The sequence below is a fragment of the Lithobates pipiens genome, unplaced genomic scaffold (genome assembly GCF_037356315.1).
Source record: "Lithobates pipiens isolate NorthernLeopardFrog02 unplaced genomic scaffold, aLitPip1_a1.2 Scaffold_28, whole genome shotgun sequence".
Lineage (NCBI taxonomy): Eukaryota > Metazoa > Chordata > Amphibia > Anura > Ranidae > Lithobates > Lithobates pipiens.
The window spans coordinates 185,900,837-185,921,131 of NW_027507789.1; the positions used below are offsets into that span (position 1 = coordinate 185,900,837).

The following is a 20,295-nucleotide window of genomic DNA, read 5'->3' on the forward strand; positions in this document are numbered from 1 at the left end:
AAGTAGGTTACTTGCCGCATTGCCAGGTGAAAAAAAAGCAAAAGTAGCTTGAAAAAATAAAACTAATGCAGAAATCCCACCAAAGACTAGTAACTTGAAATATATTGCAGTTTTGGTTTTAGGTTAAAAAACCCTTAAAAGTTCACAGTTTGAAGATTTATGGCCATGTTCACCGAAGGTGCCCACAAACTGAACCCAAGCAGATTCACCGATCACTAATCAGTGGGTGTCGGAGTGCCCTATCAAGAAAAGCAGTCATTGTGCCCACGTCACATGCCCCAATGGGCTAAATTTTTTACATTTGAACTTGCCCCCAATTGTATAACGGTAGATTTCCTTTTCAATGGGTAAAAATAAACGATTTTTAACACAGCATGATGAATGATAAGTTGATTGAAAGGTTATTCTTTGTTTAGAAACTGGGCTTTAGAGCAGGTATTTTCGTCTGTGTGAAATTCTTTCTCTAACAATGAACCTGTCATCACAATTTATAATGCATCCCCTTTCTTCCATTATTCTACCACACTGAATCAATCTTTCTGTCAACAAGGACATCTCTCATAAATCAGGGTATTTTTTTTTGCATCATTCTAGAGTTGCACAGCAGAAGCCTACTGACAGCATCTCACCCAAACTTGCTGAATAATTTGTGAGGTCCCCAGACAAGATTGCGTGCCCCAGGCCTCAACATGGAGCAGAGCTTGGCAGACAAAGAAGCGCTCGGCGTTCTACGATAAATGACATCTTCCAGCTTCAGATCCTACTAGTGTGCTTTAATAAACAACTTGGGACTGTCGTGACTGTGACAGGATCTTATAGCACACGCTACAGTGGAACCCTAATGATTTGAAAATGCCATAATGTCAGATAGAGAGGAACAATATCTTCCCGGGCAAGAGAAAGGAGCATAGGCAGGCCCAGACTGGCAATCCAACAGCTCTGAAAAAAGGCTGCTATGCTCTAAAGCAGAGATATGCAATTAGCGGACCTCCAGCTTTTGCAAAACTACAAGTCCCATCATGCCTCTGCATCTGGCTGTCATGCTGGAGGCTTTCAGAGTCTTGCTAGGCCTCATGGGACTTGTAGTTCTGCAACAGCTGGAGGTCCGCCAATTGCATATCCCTGCTCTAAAGTATCTCTAGAGGTGTTTAACCACTTCCCGATGTCGGCAGAATAGCACGGACAGACAAATGGGCGTACCTGTACTTCCCTTTAAATTTGCCGCCATGCCATCGCGGGACCTCCGTGAGTCGGGTCGTGGGTCCCGCGGACTCGATCGCCACGGGTATACCCGCGATCGCGTCACGGAGAGGAAGAACGATGCTAATGTAAACAAGCATCTCCCCGTTCTGCCTAGTGACAGTGTCACTGATCTCTGCTCCTTGTGATCGGGAGGAGAGATCAGTAACATGCCACACACAGCCACACCCCCCCCCCACACCGTTAGAAACATGCCCCAGGACACACTTAACCCCTACACTGCCACCTAGTGTTTAACCCCTTCGCTGCCAGTGTCATTTACACAGGAATCAGTGCATTTGTATAGCACTGATTGCTGTATAAATGACAATGGTCTCAAAAATATGTCAAAAAGGTCCGATGTGTCCACCATAATGTTGCAGTCACGATAAAAATCGCTGATCGCCGTCATTACTAGTAAAAAAAAACTAATAATAAAAATGCCATAAAACGAACCCCTATTTTATGGACACTATAACTTTTGCGCAAACCATACAATATACGCTAATTGTGATTTTTTTTATCAAAAATATGTAGAAGAATACGTATCGGCCTAAACTGAGGAAAAAACTTTTTTTTATACATTTTTGGGGGATATTTATTATAGCAAAATGTAAAAAATAATGTATTTTTCAAAATTGGGCTCTTTTTTGGTTTATAGCGCAAAGAATAAAAACTGCAGGGGTGATCAAATACCACCAAAAGAAAGCTCTATTTGTGGGGGAAAAAAGGACGTCAATTTTGTTTGGGAGCCACGTCGCACGACCGCGCAATTGTCAGTTAAAGCGACGCAGTGCCGAATCACAAAAAGTGCTCTGGTCTTTGGTTAGCAAAATGGTGCGGGCCTTAAGTGGTTAAAATAGACCTCTGGACTGGGAAATTCATACTGAGCATATGATAAAAAAATAAAAAAACATGCATACACTCAAGTGACCTTTTGTGGAAACCACATGTCAGAATGATCAATGGATCCAGAGATAACAACGAGATGAATTTATATACAAATAATAACTTTTACATTAAAAGTTGAACTTGATCGTTCTCCCCTTTTAAGTTTTCTTATTGGTCATGGAGGCTATCCATTACTTTAAAGGGTAACTCCGGCCAAACTGGTTTTTATATATATTTTTATAGTATATAGTATAGTATATACTATAGTATATATTTTTTTAGTTTAGAGGAAGAGTTACAATTTCTGCCAAGTCCCTGTTTCTGTCTGTGAGAAAGATTTTTGCCTCACCTCCCTCCTTTGTGACGCCTGCACAAGAAATAGGGACTATTGCCATCACCAGGACTAGAAGTCACAGACAAAAAATAAATAAAATTGTCAAAGCTTCTAGTTTGCTATGTTTCTTTTTTGTCCTTCTGCCTTTTGGAGAGATTCCCCATGACTTTCTGTCCTGACAGGAAGTGAGAGAAAATCTCCCCAAAAGGAACACAGAAAGTACAAAAAAACCTGGCACAGGCTCTAGGGCTGGGTTCTCAAGGTGGATTTTTGCTATAAGGATCATCATAGTGATCAGTACACGTGCAGTCATATGTAGTAGTATTGGATTGCACAAATAAATTAGGAGCATGATGCTACTATTAGCGATTAACGTAAAGCAGTGCTAGTAATTAATCACAGTGTGATCAAGGATGTTTATCTCTATAGCAATAAATGCCTGTGTGTGCCCAGACTTACCCCACTTCACTATGTGCAAAATGAAAAAAATAAATAAAAAAGATTTGACAGCTATTCCATTCATATCTAGGGAACCCGTATGTCAGGGCTGGGCTCAGCCCTTCCTTCTCTGAGATGGCCGCTCAGCTGTCGGCTAATCGCCAGCTCCCATCTCTCTCCACAGTTACTCAGCTGTTGATGATCCTGCTCATCAGTCCTGCCTACTAAGGCCCCTTTCACATGTGCGGACCGTTCAGATCCGCCTGTCAGTTTTTTAGGCGGATCTGAGTGGTCGCTCCATACAGCTCTATGGAGTGACAGATGTCAGCGGTGACATGTCCGCTTACATCCGATTCGCCCCGATCCGCAAAATCCAGACGGATGGAAACCCTATTTTCCATCCGTCTGGCGGATCAGATCGGATGATTACGGACTGCCTGTCCATTTTCATCCAATCTGATCCGCCAGACGGATGGAAAATAGGGTTTCCATCCCATAGGGGAGAGCGGACTTTCTGACAGGTCCGTCCCTGCGCAGAATGCAGAGATGGACTTGTCATCTGCCTGCTCAGCGGGGATCAATTGAGCGATCCCCGCTGAGCAAGTGTATGCTAAATATGGACAGCCCCGTGTGAAAGGGGCCTTGAGCCTTCCAGTCCAGAGGAGCTCTGCATTTGCCTTGGTCACATCACAAGAAACTATCTCCTGCGTTCCTGTTTAAAGACTGGCTTTGCTGGCATCCCTTCTGGCTCCGGATCCTGTTTGCTGTTCCACTACTTTGATCCCTGACTTCTGGCTTGGCTGACTATCCTTTCCGGTTACTGAACTTTGGCTATGTTTTTACTACATTTGTTCTTTTTACTTTTATTATTAAACAAGTGTGATTTTACTGTACTTCTCTCTTTGTCTGATTTTCTGATTTCTGTCCTCATACACTGCTGGATGGTGTTTGGCCGGCTGCATTGGAGTTCATCCTCAACACGAGACTTGGGGCGCATGGAAGTCCAGGCGAAGGGTGATGACATCACCGGAATGCGACGCGTTTCACGAGCGCGCAGGCTGTCTGTAATGGCAGCCCTGATAGCGGATCACCCCCATCCCCCCCCCTTTCTTCTAAATGCCTATTCTAATCATTTAAAAAAAAACTATTGTGGACTTCCTCCATAATAATCATAGAGATTGTGGACTTGACACCTTTCCTTCTTTTTTTGTGCATGTAATACTATGCGTATCCAGCACATTAACCAAATGCACATAGGATACATACTGTTTTAGTTTTTGTGCCTTTTAGTTGTATAAAATGATATAAACAATGCCCAGTGCGGTTGAGGACCCAGGCTCTGGGGAGTAGGTCTGCGCTGTATCTGAGGCCTGAGTTAGAGCATACTAGATAGAAGGCAGGTGGTGGTACCCATATAGGAAATTTAAAATGTTTGTAAAGGCAGAAAGTAAGGTAAAAAACCTTCTGCATGCCCCTCCCCCGCAGCCCCCCTAAATACATACCTGAGCTTGATCGCAATCCAGCAATGTGCATGAAAGCCAAGGCTCTCTCGCTTCTCATTGGCCCAGATATAGCAGTGGAAGCCAATGATGAGGGGGTGGGGCCGAGCTGCACACTGTGTGTCGATGGACACAGAGCACAGCTTGTGATTAAGCATGCAAGTATACCACAAATGGGAGGCAGCTTCCTATAGTGGCACAACAAGAAGAGGAGAAGCCAACATATCCAGCGGGGGACCCGAAAAGAGGAGGATCGAGGCTGCTCTGGGCAAAACCACTGCACAGCGTTGGTATAACATGTTTGTTATTTTAATAAAAAACAAAGCTTTACAATCATTTTAATAGAATAGTGAACCTGTACTTTATGCTCTGGTTTCTGGCTTTATTTTAAGCAACTAAAAAGCAAAGTTCAATGTGGTTATGGAGTTTGAGATGGAGACTAATGTTGATGAGAACATATTTGGAGATATGCCTAAAGGTGGCTACTGTTTAATATTTAGTATATGATGGGATTGGTCTGAGTATCACCATGTGTAACAGGCAGTTCATGTATGTTTAGAGTTTTTTGTGTGTGTGTGTGTGTGTGTTTGTGTGGGAAGGGGAAGGGGGTACCCAGTTTTTGGCAATCTGAGTGGACATTCTCCTCTCGTCCTCCCTTCCCTGCAGTCTTCTCTGACAAATCACAGGTCCCAGAAGACCGCATGACCATTTACAAAGTGCAGCATGGCTCGCACATGTGCATTGGGCAGCCTGCTTGCCACAGTTAACATGCCGGTGTTCTGCCAAAAACTGTCCCAACGGATAGTGTCCGCCCGTACTGCACAGGCGCAGCGCTTGCTCAGCACGGAGGACAAGGAGACTCCGAACATCTCCGAAAATGAACAGCGCCAGCGCACTTGCTAGTACCTTCTACCCTGAGTCCAGGTTCAAGCCCCACCATGCAAGTGGACATACGGTAGCACCTAGTAAGAAGGCCCCTCGTGGGCTTGCTTTGCTCGACACGCAATTTTTTATTCTAACTCTATGCCCACTTGGATGGTGGGGCTTGAACCTGGACTCAGTGAGCAGGCGCTGTTCATCTTCAGAGACTTTAGGCATCTCCTTGTCCTCTGTACTGCGCAGGAGCAGTACAGGGCGGACACAATCTGATGGGGAACAGTATTCGACACAACACTGGTGCCAGGAACCCATAGTGAAGAGCTATCCTGGGTAAGGACAACACCTGATTCAGGTAAGTGTCCTGTTATTAAAAGTCAGCTGCTACAGGATTTGTAGCTGCTGATTTTCAGGAGGAAGATGCATGCATTATGACAATTCAAACAAGCTCAAGCTTTATGGAATGCAGTCAGGACCAGGCAAAGCTTAGACAGTCTCTAATCACCCGTGTATACCTACACACACACACATACTATATATATTTCAAGTTTGTAACTTCAAAATACTAACAACTACTTACAGAGCCATCCACAATTTAGACTCCAGCTACATCACTAGCCTAGTCTCTAAATACCAACCTATTTGTTCTCTTCGTTCCTCCCAAGACCTCCTGCTCTCTAGCTCCCTCATCACCTCCTCGCATGCTCACCTCCAGGACTTTTCCAAAGCCTCTCCAATCCTATGGAATGCCTTACCCCAATCTGTCCACTTATCTGCTACCCTATTAGCTTTTAGACGATTCCTGAAAACCCTCCTCTTCAGTGAAGCCTACCCTACCCACACCTATTTTGTCCATGACTCCAGTATTGAAGATAAAGATAACAAGGAAGATAGCATTTTTTTTAGGAGGTCAGAAAGGACCTACTGCTGATGTATTCTACTTGATATTTTTCACAGACCCTGGTTATAAGAGTTTGAGATCACAGTGGTTAATGGAATTTCCAGGTCCCTTCTTTCTTGCCATCTATAACTGATCATAATGTGCTATCCTGTGATAACACTTTGAAGTATAGCTCATTATATAAAGTGTCAAAGCCGAGTAGCACATTATAATCAGTTATAACTGACAGCAGTGCCCATAAAAGCCGGAACCTGTGAACTCTGTGAAATGCTCTATTCCTTCTATTGTCTTACACTCTGGAACCGCGAGCCGTACCAAGAATGATTAGTTGGTGGCTGGTGCTGGATTGGACAGGAATAACTCTAGCTGAAGATAGATATTAAGATATATTTCGGTGAACGCATACGACTGAAAATTTATATTTTATGTTGCAACTCTGAACTAAAGAAACCATTTGAAGTGCATTATGGTAACCTTTCATATAAGCATGGTAAGCCATTCATTTCATATATCATAAATCACTATGTATTTAGAATATAGGAGGCCTGCATGGGTAATACATACATGCTTAAAAACTGAGATGAATGCAACTCTGTAATCATAGTTAAATCATTTTAGTTTGTAATGCAAGTAATAAGCACCTGAATATGACTTGCTATCAGCCTCTGACAGCCCCTGTACAACAGAGCTCAAACTTGGAGAGGCACAAGCAGGATTAAGAGCCAATCAGTTGTGCTGAGGTCTTTTTGACCCTAGATCTCATATTTAAGATATCCTGTCATGCTTTTTTTCTATTACAAGGGATGTTTACATTCCATGTCATAGGAATAAAAGTGACATGATTTCTTTTTAAAAGAACAGTGTAAATATAAAAAAATGAAATTAAAATAAATAAGAAAAAAAAAAAGTTTTAATGCACCCCATTCCGCCGAGCCCACGTGCACAAGCGAGCGCAAACATTAGTAGCGCTGCATATGAAAATGATGTTCAACACATGTGAGGTATCACCGCTATCGTTAGAGTGAGAGCAATAATTCTAGCCCTGGACCTCCTCTGTAACTCAAAACATGCAACCTGTAGAATTTTTTAAACATCGCCTATGGAGATTTTTAAGGGTAAAAGTTTGTCGCCATTCCATGAGCGGGTGCAATTTTGAAGTGTGACATGTTGGGTATCAATTTACTCAGCATAACATTATCTTTTACAATATAAAAAAATTGAAATGTCACACTGTTCTATGCCGCACAGCTGAGCGGGGGGTGAGCTGCAGTGTGGGACAGAAAAATGCAGACATGTTGCAGTTTTCCACACTGTGGCTCACCCAAAGGCTGTGTTTAAAGGTGAACAAGGCACATAGAAAACAGCTTGTTTTTGTGTGCCCTTGTGGAGATCTGAAAAGAAACAAAAGGCTGCACAGCGACAACATCACAATTTGCATAGCTTTATTCCATGAATCCGCAAAAGCAAGTCCCTGCCTAAGGACTGTCCACATTGTTTCCCGCATTAGCGAATAATCAATGATGTCTATTGAAGTCGCACCCGAAATCGCCAAATGTAGTGCAGGAACTACTTTTGCTAATCGGTGTCGCAGCGATTGGAGCGGTGCCACTGCTGGAAAAAAGGCGGCGACTTATGCGATTTTACCTGTAAAATCGCATTGACAAATCGCTCCAATGTGAATGTGAGCTAAAATTGATATTTCAAGCTAATAGACTGAGCCACCTGCTGAATAATATTTTATGATTCGAATTTCCCTGCTGAAGTTCCTGGCATTGCTGTTCACCTCCGCCATGAAGTCTCACTACTCTTCCAGCAGCCATAACAGTGTCACTGCTCATTCCGCTTTCCCTGAATGACAACGTCAAGAGCAAGGCTCTCCTTAAAAAAATGAACCCATCAGCCTTTGAAATAGGAACATATTTCTAAAGATTATAGTAAAGAGCATATTGTTCCTTTTGCTGAAATTTAAGCTTCTGTGCATGGTGCGTTCCTCTTATTCCCAACAGTGTAAAATAAATAACAAATTTAGCCTGGAGAGTGGCAACTTCTCATGATGGACACAGCAGGTGTTTAGACCCAGAGATCTCAGCACCAAATCCCTGAGAGGTCGAAGAAATAGTTTAACCCTCCAGCATCTGCAGCAACATCTATTTCCCATGCCACCCGCCTGATATGTCTATGCAAAAAGTGACGTTCTCAAAATCACTTTTTTGCATACCAATAGAAATTCTCCCTCCATGTGAAAATGCCCAAGTCTGCCTAGTACACAGTTCCTGGGTATTTTTTCAGAGGGACTTTACGTCATGCAGAAGTTGACAGTTACTGCACAAAAGGTATGAGCTGACCACACGTGCTGTCATGTATATGTTATAAAGCAGGAGTGTCAATAAGCCCTCAGACTGGCTGCACACTTGCATTTTACTGGGCATTGCCACTGTCCACCTAGCACCATGCGTTAATGTGCATTGTGCTTTAGAATGCCACCACAACACATTTGTACAGTAGCTGGAATTGCACTTGAGCTGCAATTCACCGCAAAACACATGCTGTGCGCTGTGGTAAGCTGCGTTGCAGAAAATGCTACAAATGCATTTTTTTGTGTGTTAAGGTGCGTTACCATCTCAAAATGAATGGGCAGCCTTAAAGTAGAAGTCCACCCTAACACTAGAATCTCTAATCTACAGGCATCCACAATCTAAGACTAACCCATGGGCAAAGCATCAGGGGTTGCAGGGGTCACAATTGTGACCCCACCCTTAGCTTCAGGGGGCCCACAGCTGTCATATTACATTTGATTTCCTCTACAAAATCCCAGAACTGGTGTCCAGCTCCAGTCCGCCTCGATTCTCCCAGGGCCCCAGGCAAGTTTTATAATCCAGTAATCAGCTTGCAGTTGTTTTCCTTCTCCCCAGTCCACACTACTATGATGGGGGGAGAGGTCATGTCATTATTAGGATGGGGGTGAGGTCATGTCATTCCTACAATGGGGGAAAGGGAACAAGGTCATGTGATTACTAGGATGGTTTATAGAAAATATTTTGAATTACCCTCTCAATATGTACATAAATCTCTGAAATAACTCTTTAGCCACTTGGAGTATCTTGGCGCGTAATGGGAATATCTTGGTGTACAGTGGAAGGGCGGGTAGTAGTGGGGAGCCCCAGGACAACTTTTGCATCAGGGCCCACAAACTTCAAACTACGCCTCTGGACTAACCTATCTAGCCCTGTAAAGAAGAATTCGCTATACATAACTTTTCTGAAGCCGCTCCGGTACAGTCCAATGCTGAGCTGTCAGAGGTGGCTTTGCTGTGTAGACGGGTGCAGAGGAGGCAGCCGACAACGAAAGCACCATAATAACTCTATGGGTGACGTCACTTCCCATTCATTTTGCAGCCGTTGTCGGCTGTCTCCTCTGCAGAGCTTCTGTGCTGGAGACCGGACCAGAGCGGCTTCAAAACAGGTATAGCGATTTCTTCTTTACAGGGCTAGATAGTTTAGTCTTAGATCCTGGATGTCTGTAGATTTAGTCTTAGAACCTGGATGTCTGTAGATTTACAGATTTTAGTGTTAGGGTGAACTTCTACTTTAATGCAGCACTCCTCAAAGCAAGAGAAGACTTACGTGGAACCCTTAAAGGCCTTTGCTATATCTAAATACAATATGCAAGTTGCGATAGGATATCTCCCAACTTTTTGAGGTGGGAATGAGGGACAACTATTAGCCCTCATTAATACTGAGGGTGGGTTTGAAATAGTTCAGCTTCTAAGGCGATTTGACAGACACCTGTGCAGTTTTCTGAACAAATGTCTATTGAAATTGCCCCCGAAGTCGCCAAAAGTAGAAACTACTTTTGGGAATCGGTGCGGCGCTGCAAAGTCTGCGTCACACTGATTGGACGGTGCCATTGCTGGCAATGGCCTCCGATTTGGCATGCAATTTGACATGTCAAATTGGCCCAATGTAAACATGGGCTTAGCAAAAGTATGTAGGCATAAGACACACACCCTGCCACACCCTCTTAAAGGGGAATTCTACCAAAAAAATTAAATTTGTTAAATCCACAAGTGCTTTTTTTTTTTACCACTAATATTTCTTTATACTAACTTTTGAAATTTACAAATGCAGGAATTTAGGATTTGGATGAAAGGTTTTGCATTGGGAAACACATTTTGAAAGATAAATTGTGTATTTTATATACAACTCTATAGATCAGACCAAAATGAGGGACAAATGAGGAGGAAAGAGGGACAAAGGGACTTTGTTCCAAATCTGGGACAGTTGTGACCTATGCAATAGATTTTACATAAATCCAGGGACAGCAACCCATGTAGATAGAAATCCAACAGTTACATGAGATCTGACCTTAACGGAAGCTTTGTACTGTAAGCAAGCAAATGGTATTCAATTACTTTCAAAGCACGAGACAGCAGGAGACAGGCAACTGCAATAAAAAAAAAAACCTGAACCTGCAACTTACTTAGGTAAGAAAAATAAATTACCAGCTGTACAGTGAAGACTGATTGACAGAATGGAGTGTTTGATTTGGACCTGAACTTTTAAATGAAAAGGTTAAATCTGTAATCATAGAATGGTCCAGTCCTCCCAAAACTGAAATTTCGGTTTCTGGAAGATGCCAAGGCATAAAATAATTTATATGCTATAATCTCTGTTATAGCTGTGCACTTGAAGTACCAGGACAGCACAACTAGAATAAAAATTTGGTGGTGTCCCCCTCTTCTGTTGCCTTTTAAATGTATATTATAGACAATGTAACATAAAATGGGAGAAGAAAAAATTGGCCTAGTGCAGAAAGCACAGCCGGTACCCCTAGGAATGTTTGAATGAGATAGACCAGTCCGTAAGTCAAGTATAATACCGTAATTTATTGGTAGGACATATTACATACATGTATGATGAAAACGTTATTGTGGCAGTATATATATAAAAAAATACTAAACAGAGCATTGATTGAATAAACAAAAGACTTTGCGACTTATGTAAATTTTGAGAAGAATGCTGACATGTTTCGGACCATCCGTCCTTTTTCCTAGGCATATATTGTATCTCGTATGTACATAGTCTAGAATAAAAATGTAATTAAATTATTACAAATATATCTAAAACAATGCGTGCAAAGCCTGTATACTGGTCATGGATGATAATGGACAGCAAGTTCCAGTAGTTCCAATAAGCAGGAATATTCTGGTCCAGCAGGAGTGAGCCTCCAATTTGGGTGGGAACAGAGTCAAGACTCCAATTTGGGTGGGAACAAAGCCAATAAGCATACCTCCCAACTTTTTGAGATGGGAATGAGGGACACCTATCAGTAAACGTATGCAGGCGTAGGACACACCCCCTTGCCACGCCCCCTTAAAGGAGAATTGTACAAAAAACAAGATTGGTTAAACTCACAGGTGCTTTTTTTTTACCATTAATATTCCTTTATATTGGCTTTTGGCATTTACAAATGCAGCAATTTAGAAATCAGATGAAAGGTTTAGTGCTGGAAAACACTTTTTGATAGATAAAAAGTGCATTTTATATACATCTATATAGATCAGACCAAAATGATGGACAAATGAGGAGGAATGAGGGACAGAGGGACATTGCTCCAAATCCAGGGACAGTCCCTCAAAATCAGGGACAGTTGAGAGCTATGAATAAGTATGGTGGGAACATACTGTTGCTTAAAGCGGTAGTAAACCTGCAGTTTTTTTTTTTTTTTAAACCTGTAAGGCAAAAGGCATAATGAGCTAGTATGCACCATATACTAGCTCATTATCAAATACGTACCTTAGAACGAGGCATCGGCAGGTAAACTCGGACCACGCTGAGGGAGCTGACATTTTCCCCAGGCGTGTCTTCTGGGTATCACGGCTCAAGCACTGTGAGTGGCCAGAGCCGCGATGTCTTCACTCCCGTGCATGCACATGGGAGACTTCTTTCTGGCAAGGTCCGGCAGAGCCTGGAACTCAGAACACATGCGCCGCTGAAGTCAGCGGCTGCATGCAAGGGGAATATCTCCTAAACCGCACAAGTTTAGGAGATATTCTTTTTACATACAGGTAAGCCTTATTATAGGCCTAACTGTAGGTCAAAGTGAAAAAAATGACACAGCTACCAGAAGTGAATTCAAGAATCACATACAGATGAACGCTGAGTGAGTACATACTTAGATAATACAATAGCCAGTCAAACAGCAAGTAAAATGAACTCTATAGTCCGCCCCTGTAATATATTGAGTAACATTATATAGAATGAGGATCCCGTTTCTAGATACATTTTTTGAGACAGATATATCAGTATAATGATGATTTTCAAACACCGCTCAGAGTAAAGCACAGACCAGAATAAAATAAAATAAATAAATGCAGTAAATGCAAGACTGTGACACAGAAAAAAATGCAAATACATTGACATAGCACATAGAAATGATGTCATGCACTTCTATCCAGAGAAACATTTTAAGACAAATGTTCTCTCTTTCTGTTCACTAAACAGCTCTGTCCTCTATCATAAGGAAGAGAAGCACTGCAGAAATACAAAATCAAGGGATATAAAAAAAAAACTTACTCCACCCAAAACTGATATTTTTTGATGGACATATGTTGGTTTATATACAGTATGGATTTTTTTTTTACATGGGAGTTACAATAAAAGTAGCTATCATCATTGGTCATTAGAGCTCTGCTTCCCAACCATGAGTGGAAGCTCGCCAACTCTGCATGAAGCTTTTGTTTAAAGCTACAGCCAACAATGCCATTCAAATCTCTAGGGCTGGTTTAGAGGATTGCTTTAAAGGTTTTAACAAGGCGGCTCAAAGCTAAAAGCTTGGTGAAGCTGATGCCCCTTAGACTAGAAGAAAAAATAAGGCCTAGAAACTCATTGATGTCCCTGCAGTTCTGAAATGTCAGTTTAGGAAGAATATCCTGTTTGCATGCCTTGAATTAAATAGCAAGTTCCAAGTCAGTATATGCTATTTAAAGTGTATTTAAACTCTAATAATACATGTCCCTTATGTTGCTCTTTTGGGTCTGTTAAATATATCATTAAAAGCGTTTTGTAAGATCTGTTCATTAAGTGCAAGAAAATAGCTGTTCATCCAACCAGAAATCTTCTGAGCTAATACAGACATACCCCACATATAAGTACACAATGGGGTTTATTTGCTAAAGCTGGGAAGTGCAAAATCAGGTTTACTTCTACATAGAAACCAATCAGCTTCCAGGTTTTATTACAAAAGCTTAATTGAACAAGCTGGGGTTAGAAGCTCATTGGTTTCTATGTAGAAGTGAGCCTGATTTTGCACTTTCCAGCTTTAGTAAATACGCCCCATTGTGTATTTAAAAGTGGGGTATGTCTGTAACGTCCTATACTCACTGCCTCTGAACTGTTATCAGTTTGGATGTTCCTTGCTATCTCCGTGGACTATAAAGCAACGTTTTGGAGAGACAGGTGTAATATAGTCCTAACACAATCCTAGGGAGACAACACTGCTCAATATGGTTGTCACCCTAGCACCACAAGTGGTAGAATTACAAGGGTAAAATAAAGAGATAAAAAGTGTGTAAAAATAAAACTAATAGAGACACCACATCATCATCTAAGGTCCTGTAAGCTGCGTGACTATCAATTGTTGCTCTTGGGCAGATATTATGACCTCTATTCGAAGGATTCTGAAATTCGACTGTAACTTTTCTTTCAAGTTCATGCAGACACAAATGCTGATGACAAGATATCTATGTAAAACGACCTCTCCTAACAAATTCATTCTGTTCACTTCTAGCAAAGCTATTGCTGTAGCCCCATTGTGCCAAAGGCCTGGACAGATAAGGTATCTGTTCTACCGGCTACACTCTCGATATTCTTGGCACGACATCATTGGTATCCTTACAAGGATCCAAAAGCAGCATCGCCTAGATATGAAATTCATGCTAAAACAGCACCAGGGTACAGTCACTGTGCAATGTAATCTTCCTGGGCATTTAGTTCTATGCCCTCATTACAGATCTCTAGGGCAGGGTATGTATGATCACAATGGTGACTTCCCTCAATCCATTCCCAGACATATGTTGTGTTGATCTCACAGTTGATAAATGTGACTAACATACACAGCTTGTGTATGTGCCCCTCTCATGTTTATCTTTGGCTGTCTTGTTTGCATAGTGTAGCGTCTGTCTGTTGTGTTTACTATGCACATCTTCGCTTCCTCTAATTACTTGTTGATTTTAGGCATGCTTGGGAGTCTCATTCACATTGCTGCTAATTCTGGAGGATGACAATCCATCAGCTGATGCATGCTTTCCCTGAACTTCTATCGGGGGAATTTACTAAAACTGGAGCAGCTGTGCATGCCAACCAATCAGCTTCTACCTTTTATTCTCAAAGCTTAAGTGCACAAGCTGAAACTGGAAGCTGATTGGCTACTATGCACAGTTCTTTTTTTTTTTTTTTACAATAGTGCCACATCCCTGAGGCATAAAGAGAACCTTGGAGATTGTACAAATGAGACTTTCAAATCACCAATATTCAAGAATATGTATGAAAAAATAAATAAACTTGTATTACAAAGATGTATAAAAGCAATAATTTTAAATACAACAGCTGACATTGTCCAAAGTGTATCACTACTCTAAACATACAAAAATGATATAAAAGCAACAACTTATACTATACTATGGCTGACAGATTGTCCAAAGATTATAGCTACTCCAAACATACAAGGAAGTCTTTGGGGTTGATTTACTAAAACTGGACAGTGTAACATCTGGTGCAGCTGTGTGTGGTAGCCAATCAGCTTCTAACTTCATCTCATTCAATTAAGCTTTGGCAATAAAACCTGGAAGCTGATTGGTTTCTATGCAGCGCTGCACCAGATGTTGCTTTCTCCAGTTTTAGTAAATCAACCCCTATGTATATTTCAACTAGTGATAATATTTGGACAATAAGATTCTTGCTTTTATCTATTTTTGTAATAAATAATAAAAAAAAAAAATATATATATATATTATACATATTCACGAATATTGGTGCCCTAAAAGTCCCATTTGTACAAACTCCATGGTTACTATGCACAGCTACTTCCCTCAGTGCCTTCAAAAATAAAATGATCCAAGAAGCAAGAATAAAAGTACTTACTTTGTCCTTCAAACTTCCGGATGATTGTGTCCAGATAAGTGTTCTGGGGGGCCACGTGCCCCCTCCTCACCGGCATCTTGGAATGGATTCCTGTCCCCCAGCAGTGGTCTCCTTATTCTCCTGTCCCCCAGCAGTGGTCTCTTTGTCCCCCAGCAGTGGTCTCCTTATTCTCCTGTCCCCCAGCAGTGGTCTTCTTATTCTCCTGTCCCCCAGCAGTGGTCTTCTTATTCTCCTGTCCCCCAGCAATGGTCTTCTTATTCTTCTGTCCCCAGCAGTGGTCTTCTTATTCTCCTGTCCTCCAGCAGTGGTCTCCTTGTCCCCCAGCAGTGGTCTCCTTATTCTCCTGTCCTCCAACAATGGTCTCCTTATTCTCCTATCTTCCAGCAATGATCTCCCTAGTCTTCTGTCCTCCAGCACCCCAGAAAAGTTACCAGTTCCTCCAGGCCACCTTGCTATGACTAAGAGCAGATCTCAGAGGAGTGAAAAGGGAAATAAAAGCATTGTCCCATCTTCTGTCTTCATGGCAGGGACATCCTCTGCTTCTTCTTTAACCCCTTCTGCAGCCAGGACCCAGATAGCCCAGTGTATCCAGCACACGATGAAGCAAGGATTAAGGATTTGCAGGGATGGCACAAGCAGACCAGAGAGCCTGCCAACTGTGCTCCCCCCACCTCTAAACTAAACATGTGCCCACACCAAAGGAGTTGTCAACAGCCACAACTGTTAGGAGTGATAACTTCAATCCAGCCCCTGGCTGTGTGACCTCCAACTAAAACAAAGGGGAAAAAAAGCCCCAAGTCCCCAAGGAGGTCAGAGATCACAGGTGCAATTGGTGAAAGCTGCTCCCTCCCAGCTCCTCTACTAGACACAGCATGCAGATCAATGACAAGATAGTGGGAGCTGTCCTCCCTGTGTGGTGCTGAACGTGCTGCTAGTAATCCGCGGCTGGGGGTGGAGTGGGGCTGCTCTCCATTAAATCCAGACTCACGTTGCATGTACAGACAAGTCTTATTTTCCCTTTTATAAGACAGTTTGCAAGGAAATCCCTTCTGTTCACTCTTCAGTTGCTGGGCAGAGCTGCTCTCCTTCCATGAAAGCAAAGAGATGATGGTGGTGAGGATCCTCTCTGCTTTCTACACACTGTGCACATATAGAGGGACTATAGAACTATGCAGAGCCATGATGATACAGCCTTATACACTGAGGACAATCTGGATTAAAAGATTGGAGGTTAATCAAGTGTCTTGTGCTAGCAACAGGGGAGCTGCTGTACTATATACAATGACTAGTAAGAGGTGTGAGCATCCTTGGAAGCAGCATCAAAAAGCAAACAATTATCATATGGTAGCTTACCAATTCTTATGCCGCGTACGCACGACCGGACTTTCCGGCAGACTAGGTCTGATGGAATCAGTCCGTCGGACAAAACGATCATGTGTGGGCTAATCCAATCGTTTTTCATAAAAAAAAATTAAAATAGACCTAGAAATAGAACATGTTTCAAATCTGTCCGACGGATTCAAATCCTATCGGGAAAACCGCTTGTCTGTATGACCAAATACGACGCAAGGGAAGCTATTGGCTACTGGTTATTGAACTTCCTCTTTTAGTCCCATCTTATCATGGACTTTCGAACGGACTTAGTGCGTTCATGTGTGGCCAAGTCTGTTCGTTCATTCGGAAAGTCCGTTGGAAAGTTCGTCGGAACTCCACCGAAAAAGTCAGTCGGGAAGACCGTCAGACCTAGTCTGCCGGAAAGTCCAGTCGCGTGTACGAGGCATTAGATGTGATGGCTGCATTAATTTTCATTTTTAGGCTTTCTTTCGTTTACCTTCACCTGCTGGTCCTGCTAGTATAAGCCCCTGTACACACAGTCGGAGATTTCGACAACCAAATCCGTCGGATTTTGTCCGTCTGATTTTGTCCGTCGGATCTTGTCCGAAACTGTTGCATACACACGGTTGGACTAAGTTGTCGAAAAATCCGATCATTCAGAACGTGATGACGTAATTTCGTTGCGATGGGACTACGTTCAGGTTAGTAGCCAATAGCTTTGATGTAGGAATTTGATCTGAGCATGCGTGGCACTTGGTCCGATCAAAATTCTCTACACATGATCGGAGAATGTCCGATCTAACCAGTTGGTCGGAAAATATTTCCAACAAGTTGGAAAATTGGGTCAGACGGATATTCCAACGGAATCAGTCCGATGCATACCACACACAGTCGGATTATCCGACAACGCGGTCCGATAGGACACATTCCGACGGATTCTCAGACCGTGTGTACAAGGGCTAAGTCTGTTGCTTTTCACTTTCAATAAAATGTTGTTGAAAACATTTAAAGGTACAAAACAAGGCATATGAGAATTTTTTTTAGATTGCCAAGAAAATAGTGGACAGCTAGACAGTGGCAGCCCGTGCACTCTGGGCACATGGGTGACACTCCCCATCCATGTGCCCGGCCCCTTTCAGGACGCCGGATGCATGGATTCCTATGGCGGGGATGGGAGGGGGTGGTACTTTTTGAAGCATCTGAGGCTCTAATAGGCTTCAAAATAGGGTGGGCTTGGGGCGCAGAGAGTGTGCCCTGATCCCACCCAATTATGTGATGATAGCAAATAAATTTTCACTATTTTCACACTAACCTTCCTCCCCGCCAATCAGGAGGCAGGGCGGCAGACCTGTTTTCTGATTGGTCAAAGCGTCAGGCCACCCTATTAGATGCCTGAAGCTTAGGAAGAGGAGCGCAAAAGACAAGATGGATGAGCTGCTGTGGTAAGTCCCCTCTGCCAGGTCCGTGTGAGGGGGGTGGATTCTGTGCTGCCAGAGCCGACGCTCGTAGGGGTTGTGTGTGCTGCCAGAGCCACGCAGGGGTGGGGGTTGGGTGCTGCCACAGCTGCGAGTGGTGGGGGGGGGGGGCGGTGGGCACAGTGGCTGCATATGATGGGCACAAGTGGCTGTATTTGATAGGCACAAGGGGCTTCATATGAGGGACACAAGTATCTGTATTTGATAGGCACAGTGGCTGCATATGATGGGCACAAGTGGCTGCATATGATGGGCACATTGGCTGCAATTGATGGGCACAATGGCTGCATTTGATGGGCACAGTGAGGCTGCAATTGATGGGGGGGTTTCAGTATTTTTGCACCCCCAAAAAAAATTTGAGCACCAGTGACCACTGCCAATGCCTACCATATTTGTCACTTGCTACAGCAGAACACCAGCCAGGAAACAGGTGACATGCCAGTGGTGACGGTTACTCTGTTAATAAAGGGATTTTGGGGTTGATTTACTAACAATGGAGAGTGCAAAATCTGGTTTAGCTGTGCATGGTAGTCAATCAGCTTCTATCTTCAGCTTATTCAATTAACCACTTGCCTACCGGGCACTTTCACCCCCTTCCTGCCCAGGCCATTGTTCAACTTTCAGCACTGTAGCACTTTGAATGATAATTGCGCGGTCATGCAACACTGTGACTGTACCCAAACAAAATTTGTATCATTTTTTTGAAACAGCTAAAGTTTTCTTTTGGTGGTATTTAATTTTAAGTGAGTTTTTATTTTTTGCTAAACAAATCAAAAAGAAAAGAAAATTTAGAAAAAAAACTAAAGTTTTTCTTAATTTCTGCTATAAACCTTTGTAACTAAGTAATGTTTCTCTTTCACTGATGGGCTGATGAGGCTGCACTGATTCGCTGCACTAATGGGCATTGATAGGCTGCACTGATGGGTACTGATGAGGAGGCACTAATGAGGTTGCACTCATAGGCAGCACTGAGAGGCTACACTGATGGGCACTGATGAGACTGCACTGATGGGCACTGATGAGGAGGCACTGATGGGCAGCACTGAAGGGTAGCAATGATAGGCATCACCGATGGGTACTGACAGGCAGCACTGATGGGCACTGATTGGCAGCACTGGTGGGCACTATTGGGGCTGCACTGATGATCGGTCGTCAGGCGCCTGAATTACAGCAGCAGGGATTTATTTTTAAGCACCTGATTAGAGCCATATGCTCTAATAGGTGTAAAAAAGGGTGACCTGCAGGTGCTATGCTATGCGCACGCAGGTCACTCAGCTGTATTAGAAAAGCAAATTAATATTCACTTTCCTAACACTAAACCGCCTAACCTACGCTAATCAGGTGCTCGGATTTGTTACCCATCACATGATTAGCTGAAACTACAGGCACTGTGATTGGATGCCTATCAGGCGTCCAATCATAGCAGAGGACAGGAGAAGACATCGAGGAGCTGTCCCTTTCGAGAGTGGGTAAGTGCAGACGGTGGGCGGGGGGCACACTAAAAGCATTTGATGGGGCACAGTGGGAGCATTTCATGGCACAGTAGGAGCATTTGATATGGCACAGTGTCAGCATTTGATGGCACAGTGGGAGCGTTTGATTGGCACAGTGGTGGCATTTGATGGGCACAGTGACTGCGTTTGATGGCACAGTGGCTGTGTTTGATGGCACAGTGGCTGCGTTTGATGGTACAGTGTCTGCGTTTGGTGGCACAGTGGCAACAATTGATGGGCACAGTGGCTGCGTTTGATAGCACAGTGGCTGCAATTGATGGGGTTTTTTTCAGAATTTTTCAGTTTGTTTGCACAGCCCCCAAAAATTTGCAGTTAGAATGTAGCTGGCGAGAATGTAAAAACATCCAACGGTATAAATTGCATAACAACAAACAAAACTTGTAGCCTGTATTTAAATAAGGTATTGATGGCAGTGGCAGTCCATCCATTAGGGGCGCCCCCCTAATGTATGCGCCCGACCCCTAATCTCCATGCAGGGCACCGGGCGCATGGATTTCAATGTGTTTTTTTTTTGTTAAGTATGTGATTAGAGTCGTAGGCTTCAAAAACGATGGGCTCACCCACTTGTGTAACATTAGCAAATTAATATGCTCTAATTTCTTCCTGCTTCTCCTCTCAGCTAATCAGGAAGCGGCTCCTGAGACCCGATTGGC

At 43.0% G+C, this 20,295-nt stretch overlaps 1 protein-coding gene across 2 annotated transcripts in view; it reads right to left on the reverse strand.

The window, feature by feature from the left end:
- KCNH6 (potassium voltage-gated channel subfamily H member 6) overlaps positions 1-16,242 on the reverse strand; it is a 329,313-nt gene extending 313,071 nt beyond the window's left edge. For both annotated transcript variants that reach the window (XM_077460119.1, XM_077460118.1), the window contains exon 1: positions 15,319-16,242. In XM_077460119.1, coding sequence (XP_077316245.1) covers positions 15,319-15,394 — 76 coding nt within the window. In that variant the 5' untranslated portion in view covers positions 15,395-16,242. The remainder of the gene's footprint in view (positions 1-15,318) is intronic.
- Between the last annotated feature and the right edge of the window lie 4,053 nt (positions 16,243-20,295).